The sequence below is a fragment of the Lytechinus pictus genome, chromosome 17 (genome assembly GCF_037042905.1).
Source record: "Lytechinus pictus isolate F3 Inbred chromosome 17, Lp3.0, whole genome shotgun sequence".
NCBI lineage: Eukaryota > Metazoa > Echinodermata > Echinoidea > Temnopleuroida > Toxopneustidae > Lytechinus > Lytechinus pictus.
Window position 1 is genome coordinate 7,212,064 of NC_087261.1, and position 9,323 is coordinate 7,221,386.

At 38.4% G+C, this 9,323-nt stretch overlaps 1 protein-coding gene across 1 annotated transcript; it reads right to left on the reverse strand.

The window, feature by feature from the left end:
- Window positions 1-2,679: 2,679 nt before the first annotated feature.
- Window positions 2,680-8,823, reverse strand: LOC129281079 (ADP,ATP carrier protein-like). Its single transcript, XM_064112020.1, has 6 exons — window positions 8,508-8,823; window positions 6,576-6,767; window positions 5,327-5,463; window positions 4,345-4,730; window positions 3,667-3,865; window positions 2,680-3,145 (listed from the first exon to the last, which is right to left on the reverse strand). The coding sequence occupies exons 3-6, from the start codon at window positions 5,444-5,446 to the stop codon at window positions 2,954-2,956; spliced, it is 897 nt and encodes a 298-aa protein (XP_063968090.1). The 5' UTR covers window positions 5,447-5,463; window positions 6,576-6,767; window positions 8,508-8,823; the 3' UTR covers window positions 2,680-2,953.
- Between the last annotated feature and the right edge of the window lie 500 nt (window positions 8,824-9,323).

Sequence of the window (9,323 nt, forward strand, 5' to 3'; positions counted from 1 at the left end):
ATTTGCTCCTGTCTACTCAAGTCCTAAAAGGTCGCTTTAAGTTTTGTGTTGGCGTTGAGAACGTCAAAAGTTTGCCGAGTTGAGCTCTTACACTAAGCCAGGTTCAGTTCTTCGGCAAGACATTCATTCCAGTAAGAAAAAGTTGCTCATCATGTATTGTGTCGGCATTGCGAGCATTAGGAAAGCTGTCGAGTTGAGCTCTTATACACCAAGCAGAGTTCATAAAGACGATCATGTTCACAGTATTGATTCTTATCAATACACATCAGTCCTGTAGAGCTGCAGTTCATCAGGGGGGGGGGGGGGGGTGTTTTGCAAAGAGTTAAGTATGACTTAGAGTCGCACTTAAAAGCTTAGTTGCATGCGGTATGAAAGGGATGACCACATTGGTCAGATCGTGCCAAGAAGACATGCGCTACTGCGTATTGATTAATGTGATTGCATGTTTCGTATCATGTACGCGACGGCATTTAACCCTACATGTAACTCTCCCGGGGTATTTTGATTCTTGTCCTTCCGGGGGGGGGGGGGGGGGGGGGGGGGGGGGGTGGGGCCATTATGGCCCCCCCTTAAGATCTCGGCCGCCGATCGCGCGAGCGACGCAAAAATTTGCACGCTGGTAGTGTGCGATGTAATCTACAAGGCTGTATGGTAAAATTTTCCAAAATAATGAGATTTTATTTTATATGAATTAATTATGCAAATTTATGCATAAATCATACTTTTTGCTCTAATTCACTAAATAAAGCTTCTAGAATGCTAATTTTTGGTAAAAATATTCTTTGTAGCATTCTTAACAATCGCAATTAAAAAAAACTTCAGTTTGGAAATTAATTTCTTATGTATTTTATTGTTTTATGAATTTCTTATGTATTTCCTTGTTTTTTTACTTTTTGTTTTTTATTGTTTTTTCAATGGAAATTGTTCCAGACTTAATTCTGATCATAAACAAGGCAAAATTAATTAAGTTTAATCAGTAAAAGTAGAAATAATGATACATTTATGAATTTTGGCTAAATACACAATTTGCATTGGATTTGTAAATGAAATCACGTTTATGAGCAATTTTGGGTCTGACATGCACTTACATAATGTTGCGTAATGTCGTAACCGTGTACTCGGGCGTCACAAATTTGGGCTCAAAATTTGCGCGAGACTTGAAAGTAAAAAGTCAGTGAGCGGCGAGGTCAAAAAATTTTGCGCAGCAGATATATCGCGAAAATTGTCGAGGGGGGGGGGCCATAATGGCCCCCCCCGGGAGAATTAGGGTTAAGAGCGACTATAAGTCATACTCAAATCTTTGTGAAACACTCCCCTGGTAAATTAAGGGTATTAGGTACCGTAGTCAAATCTCAACGATTAATGTGAGATTTGGTCGAATGGCACTTGCATTTCATTGCACAGAATGCAAAATATAATATCATGTAAAGAATCAAGCGAGCTAATTTTGTTATCCCTTTTATTGTCATGTTTTTATGAACATTCTAAAAAAGAAAGACATCTTTTGCTCGGTAAGTAGGGAAAGCTTAAATTATCTCATGCCACTTAAAACTCTTAAACCTGTTCAAATTTATAAACAGCAAAATTCAGGAAAAGCTTAATTTTTTCAATAGGAAATATTGTGAATTTTTATTTACACAATATCTGATATCCAGAATGTATGGAATGTCCTAAAATGTTATCAACATATTCATTGTATGGCTGTTGTTATGAGTAGTGCATTGATAATACCAGGGGGGCATATTTAATAACCAAGTATTGAATTCTGGCTAAGAATCCTGCATTGATTGTGTAGTTAGTGTAGCATTTCATAAACATTTATGTCCGACAAGTTGTCAGATCTGAAAACTTCCCTTGATTTTGATTGGCTAAAAAGCAATGTTACTATGGCAACTATTGGGGATAAAACTGGAGTACATGTAATTGGATAAAAGTCTGACAATTCCTACTGTATCTGACATTTACTCTTAATAGTAACATTGCTTCTCAGTCAAATCAAAATCAAGGAAAGTTGTCGGGTTCAACAACTTGTCAGATGATAAATATTAATGAATCACTCGAGGGGGGGGAGAGGTTTCATGAAAGTTGTCATCACTGACAGTCTATTTCCGACACGTTACTTCTCAGAGCCAATCAAAAACCCTATGATAGAAAACAACATAATATATTTATATCAATATTAAATAAGTTTTCATAAGTAGACAAGTACATAAATTGATCTGTTGTATTTTTTTCACCATTTTCGTTTAAGTGATGATTTTTTTGTTCTCAGTTCGAAACTCAACTTTAAAGGAAAGGAGGGGAGAGGGACAAGAGGGTAAAATGGGAAACAAGAAAGGACATACATGTGAGGTAGAGAGAGAGAGAGAGAGAGTAGGGATAGAAAGGTGTGATAGGAGATGATAATCAGATAAGAGGAAGATTAAGAAAGGAGGGGTGTGATTACAGAGAGGTGTGATTAGAGAGAAAGGGAACAAAGTGTAAATAGATAGAGAAGATGAAAATCTTTTTGTTTAATGCACTGTGAAAGGCAGTTCAGTGTCACGCTTTGATATGAACTATTTTTAGGATTTGACTAAAAGTGAGTAAAAGGGGCATTTATTTATCATTAATTTGTAATGTAAAACAATTTATCTAAAACTCAACAAAGTTATAAAAATACACTTCCAAGTCTGGAAATCATATTTACACGTTTATTAATTTTCAGACACAATAATGTTCCAATGACAGTAAAATGGGAGATTATGTTCAAATTGGACTGTTTAAGAAAAGGCATGATTTCACAATACCATCCCCTTTCCTAAAATTAGTTTCACATAATAAAAAATGTGTTGCTTTGAGCATTACAAAGATTTGATCTCATATTGACAGTTTAATCATATTTGACAATGACAAATAAATACATAAATTGGTGGAAAATAAATTATGAATGAGAAGTATTTGTTATCGTTTCCTAGATGAGTTTCTTGATTTCGTCATAGAGTACAAGCACCAGAGCACCTCCGGTACCACGGAGAACGTTTGAGAAGGCTCCCTTGAAGAAAGCCCGCGGGCCCTCCTGTCGAGCGATCTTCTTCCAGCAATCAATGGTGCTCTTGTAGAGGATCTCCTTGCGGCCGCTCTGCATCATCATTCGCCTTCGAACCTGCAAATGACAATAGGGATGTTGGCATCGGCTACATGTATGTGACGAATGCTGCAACGCGCCTGCCAATGTGTGCACTTGCCCCTGATATCTGAAAAACCTTCATTCTATATTCTCTCATACACTTATTGTCATTATTGTCATTAAATCCCCCCCCCTTTGTGAAAATATATCCGCTTTCTGTGCCCCCACCCCCCTCCACCTCATTTCATATTAAGATGAAATTAGTCCATTGTATGTGATTTATATATAGTATTTTATTTTGCTTGTTTTGGTAAATGAAGTGTTTATCTTTTTGGCATGTCAAAGTATTGTTATCAATGCCCTCCTCCTCCTCCCCCCCCCCCCTCCCCTCACCAGTCTCAATAGTTATGAATTTCTGAATTCCACCCTTGTGGCAGCAGATATTACAAAATGGGTATGCGAAATATATTGCCATTGCAATATTTTGTAGCCCTCTCCCAAGAACGAGTCGAGCTAGAAGCAACAAAACCCTAGGTGAAGTCCTATGTTTTACTTACGGTATCAAATGGATACGAGGTGACGCCCGACAGAGTGGTGACAACCTGGGCGATCATCCACGAAAGGAAGAAGTTCTGATATTCCTTGGGTACCATGCCCTTTACAGTATCATATGTACCAAAGTAAGCAGCACGGTAGATGATGATGCCTTGAACAGACACACCGAAACCTCGATACAGGCCGCCAAACCCATCCGCCCTGGATGAGGAGGAAAAGAGAGAGAACAGATTAATCAGCAAGCATATATCTTTAACGTGTCAGTCACGACCCAGTTGAAGTAATAGGCACGGCCAGAAATTCCCTTGTACCAAATGATAAAATCAGAAGCCACGTCAGGACGAGAGTTTGTGAAGTGCATAATTATCCTTCATCTATTCTACATCTATTTCTCAAATTATACCTTATCAAGGCTGCTAATTTAAGTTGAAATTATTTCTAAAACCTGATATGCATTACTTTTAACTTGTTTTTCATGTGTTCCATTTGTTTATTTTATTTATTTATATACTTTAAGTAATAAATTCATTTATTCGTTCATTCATTCATATACTTACTTCATATGCATTTTTTATTTCATTTGTTCATAATTATCACCATCGTTATACGGAAGAACAAGGCCTATGTATTTCTGTAGCAATACCGGTCATTCCTTCGAATTATGACCTCATTATACTTACTTGACAATTTTCTTCAAACAGTCTCCGAGGCCGTTGAACTCCCTGCCGCCTCCGCTCTTTCCGACGTCGGCCGCGAGACGCGTACGAGCGAAGTCAAGAGGATAAACGAAACAGAGAGACGTCGCACCTGCGGCTCCACCGGATGCCAGATTTCCTGCAAAGTATCGCCAGAAGTTCTCGTTTTTGTTGACTCCACTGAGGAAGAGCTGCTTGTACTTGTCCTTGAAGGCGAAGTTTAGAGCCTGGGTTGGGAAGTATCTGATGACATTGGCGAGATTTCCTCTCCAGAGGGATAGTGTCCCCTGCTCTTTGGTGACTCGAACGAAACAGTCGACGATGCCCTTGTATTGTTTGTCGGCGGCAATCTGCTTGGAGACAGCTTGGACCTAGACGATTGAAACAAGAGATCATTTGAACAAGTTTTGCTTCAAGATGTGGGTCTTATTGTCATGGCAAACATAGACTACCTCTACATTCATGATTTCAATGAAATAATTGTTCTGTATGACAATGCCAACCAAAACTCTCAAACCGATTTCTTAATGTCTTCAAATTGATGGTTAATCTTAATTCCCAGACATGGGATCCTGATCTGCTTAATTTTCTGCACGAATGAGTCGAAAACTGATGAATATTTTTACAGATATGATGCTTAGAAAAAAGGTGGTAGAGGGTAGTTCCAACCATACTGGTGATGTCTGGAAGCCATCGGGTAATAAAGCATAGGCCTACATTGAAAAGTGGACAATTTTGTTCTGTCGATTTAAAAAAGAATCTTAGAATGCTTTACGAAACCCAATTTAGACTAGGCCTAGAGCCTCCTCCTCCCTTTCCCCTTCTCCTCATTCATCACCATCATCATATCACTACCACCACCTCCATCTTCTTCCTCTTTTCTTTAATCTTCTATTTACGTCCTCGTTTTCCTTCGCCTCCTCCTTACATTCCTTTTCTTTTAACTTTTTTTAAGCTACTCACTCACCTGCAAAAGCAGTTTGACTCTTTCGATAGGTGCCACTGCCGTCTTTGAAACAGCCGCCGACACTCCTCCAGCCAGCAAATCCTTGCCAAATCCTACAGCGTCAAAGCTCTTCTGTGCCATGATGTTAACTCAGATGCCTAATTCCAACAAAGAGAGGTGTTTATTTGATAACTTTTCCCTTATTCACATGTTCTGTAACATTTATTTTGATGTTCCCCCTTGTTCCCGTGTGAAGATTAAAAAAGAGCGGGAGCTGAGAAAAGAATTCAAACAAAATATGCGTGCATAATGGGTCGCTATGGAGTCGCTAGGCGTTGCTTGCATGCCGCGCATCGAGGAATTTCCAGCTTATTGCGCATAATATGAAAGAAAGCCACAGTGCGCATTTAAAATCGTTACGTCAGACAGACGCAAGGAGCAAAAAATCTTTGCGCGGCCTATCTAGGTGGGGTCACTGACCGATAGGTCATATTTATTGCATCATGTGACCAAGGATTTATCTCTGGGGCGATTTCGTAAATGCTAGCCCCTTGTTATAATAAATCGTGGAGGCCAGCCAAAACATGACAACATAAATTTTAAAAGAAAGGCATTCGCCTGATTAAGGTCGAAATTTCACGGACGGTCAAGTGTGTGGGAGTGTCATTTTTTATTGTTTGGGTCTTTCAAAGTTTTGCTCACTGAAAAAAAATAGGGGCATATCCTTTTTTTTTCAAACGCGATTTAAGAGGATGACACGACCATTTAAAATTGTACATAAACGGACGGGAATTGGTTCCATTTCGGAGTGCCGACAATTTTCCTGATTGATACTCTCACCCTCCTGCTAAAATATGTATTTTTTCTTCATGAGAAACCCTTTTCAAGTATTTTTTTTACCCACCACCCGCACACACACATAAGACCACATTTCAAGCACAATCGTTCTGTATCCTTTTTTTTCAGACGCTATGCCGTCGTGAAAAATAAAATCTATTTAACAGATTCTTTGTACACCATTATCTGTTTAACATGTAATGAATTCAGTGCCCAACACTCTTTACTTACGTTCTAATTTCTTTTCTTAATTTCATCCAAGTGCATAGGGACATGCGTAGCTATGTGTTATGCGCTATAAAAGAATTGAATATTATTATTATTATCATTATCGTGAATCAATGCCATCAAATCGAATATAAAAAAAGTGTCTTTTTTCTGGATAATTCCATAGTGACATCACTCTGAGTCAAATATATTTTCGCAAACTTACCATGTTTGGACTTGATAAACCAATCTTTCATCGATTTGGTATCCCTCATCTGAATTCATTGCATCTCGTTCGACCATAATAATTATCTCCATGGTTCCAGCAAATGAGAGAAAGTGTTCCCTTTAGATCAGCCATATTGCTGGCTGTTCATACTCTCCAATCATTATGCAAAAGCTTATGTCGATGTCACTCCTGCCGTTTTAAGAAAATAAGTAAATTTATGTGTTTTCAAGAATTTCGAATGTTAATAATCAGAGGCGGGGGAACGTCAGGGTCATGCAATGAAAGTGGAGGGGCACTTATCAGTTGTTTGGTAGACAAAAGGTGCCCCTCCACTTTCTACGTCCGAGCCTGATGTTCCGCCGCCTCTGTTAATGATTATAATTGCAAAAGTCGTGTTAAATGGAACTTTTGGATTTATTTCATACGCAGTAACCATAAACACGATAAAAAGCTCCATCGATCATTGTAGTCCCCAGATTAAGGCACGATTTTCAACCATTGTAAATACCCCCCCCCCTCCTTCGGTGAACAATACACTCGTTTTCATTTGCCATTCATTTTATTTTTATTTTTCGTTTTCATAGTTTTAGGAAGCCCTGCATAGCTAGCTCGAGTCAGAAGATGTAAATGGCATGTCTGATTGGTTGAAAGTCGGGTGACGTATAATGTGTCGTCAGGCAAAGGACCAGTTATCGACTTCACCAGCTATAGCATTTTGTTAGCGGGCAGATTAATTGGATCTTCTAAGTCTAGCACAAAGAGATATATCTCTACGGCCTAGCACGACTGCCTTTGTTTCTTAACGTAGGCCTATACTTCATATAATTCTCGAATTCTTATACAGGGGCCGCGGAATCGGGGGAGGGGGTGGGGGCTATAGGTGGGCTTCAGCCCCCACTTTAAAAACCGTTCCAAGATCCCTGTTATAAATAGCATGAATAGTGTAAAAACATAATAATCATGAAAATGAGTTCACCCCTCCCCCATGAATTTTGAATACATTTTGTACACAAATTTTTACGAAATTCACCAAAGCAAAGTATGCACGAAATCCTACAATTTCATTTCTCGATTTTTTTTATGCGTCACGTCCCCCCCCCCCCACCCGCCAGCAAAAAAATTACGTGTACGGCCATGATGATTTCGGTATACTTTTAAGCTAATGCGGGTTGACCTTATTTGTAAGCTTTATCGCCGCTTGAAATTCACTTGCATGGGCAACATAATGTTAAAATGCATGTTTGACACAGTATTAGAACGGTAAATTGCCAGTTCGTTTATTGCCAACTTCTCCACTCATCACATGGTCTATCTTCACTTAGTCCTATGCCATTCCGCCCATAAAAATTTCGTCTAACAACCATTTGGTCCAATAATCATTCGGTCCAATCATCACTTCGTCTAATCACCTTTTCGTTTCATAACCAGGTTGGCACTTGACCAATAAATAAACCGACAGAAAATAGCACCGAGCAGCACTTTGACAGGTGTCTTCGGTTATGTATGTATTAATCTACATAATTATTATTATGTTTTTTTTTTCAGATGGAATTTGAAACTGCTCATCTTATTCTATCTTCTTTATATCACAATCAAAATATAGACCTAGGACGGTTTCTTACATTTAGACACGGTTCTCTAATTGGGAATTTTCGGTATTGCGTGACGGTAATATTTCTGTGATACCATTATGACTTCATCCTTATAGTCTGTACTCTGCACTATATTGAGAAGAACGATATTCAATTTAAGTTATTTCATTTTCAACAGAACGAAGTAAAGTGGTCGAAATGATTACAATGAACTTATACAGACAATTATATATTACAATTCTTACCCAAGAAACAACCCCCCCCCCTCCCCAAGAAAAAAAAGGCATCGGTCAATTTGCGATACATGAAATAATTACACCTGCTAATCAATACACACCTGCCTGAATTCATAATTTTCCAGATTATAGGGTTATACATTTTTATGTTGATAGAACGACACCAACGTCAAAAGAATAATTCCGAGTAAAATTTCCCCGAGGATCACTCTCGATGATAGGTCCCTGTGTGAAATTACGACACCAACGTTTCATCTTCGGAAAAACGGAATATATTCCCTGCTCACTCTGATGATAATGGCTGGAGCACGACACCAACTTTGGAAATGAGAAAATATTCCTTGACTTGACTTTGGTATCCCTGTGACATCGGATGAGCGTGGGTTCAATATGGTTGGTGATATCTTATGATTACTGGACTCTGGCCCCTATTATCGAGATTAGACCTATTGTTGTGGTTTAATGTGTTTGTGCCAATGGGAAATGACATTATGATCAATTGCAAGATCTTTTTGAAGGTAAATATATGATAAGAGTTTTCCAAATATTAACACGACTGAGTAAACTTTTGGGGGTGTGTACGAGGTTGGAACTTACGTTTGCTTTTGAAAATCCTATGTGAAAGGGAAATTCACACAAAAAGCAACACTAATTATGAAGAAGACGAATATTTGCCAATTTTATTGGAAAATACATCATGTTGAGATAAGGCAATCGGATATATAAATCTATTATCTGATTAAATTTTCTTCAGGAGTTCAATGTTAAATCAAAATGATGCAGAAAGAAAATTTCACACACACACACACACAGACACAAAATTACCTTCCTCTCTTTCCTCCTCCTTTTGTTCTGGTATTTCTCTTCTCATTTTCTTCTTCTTTTCCTTCTTATATTTCTTCTAGTTTTTTTTCTTT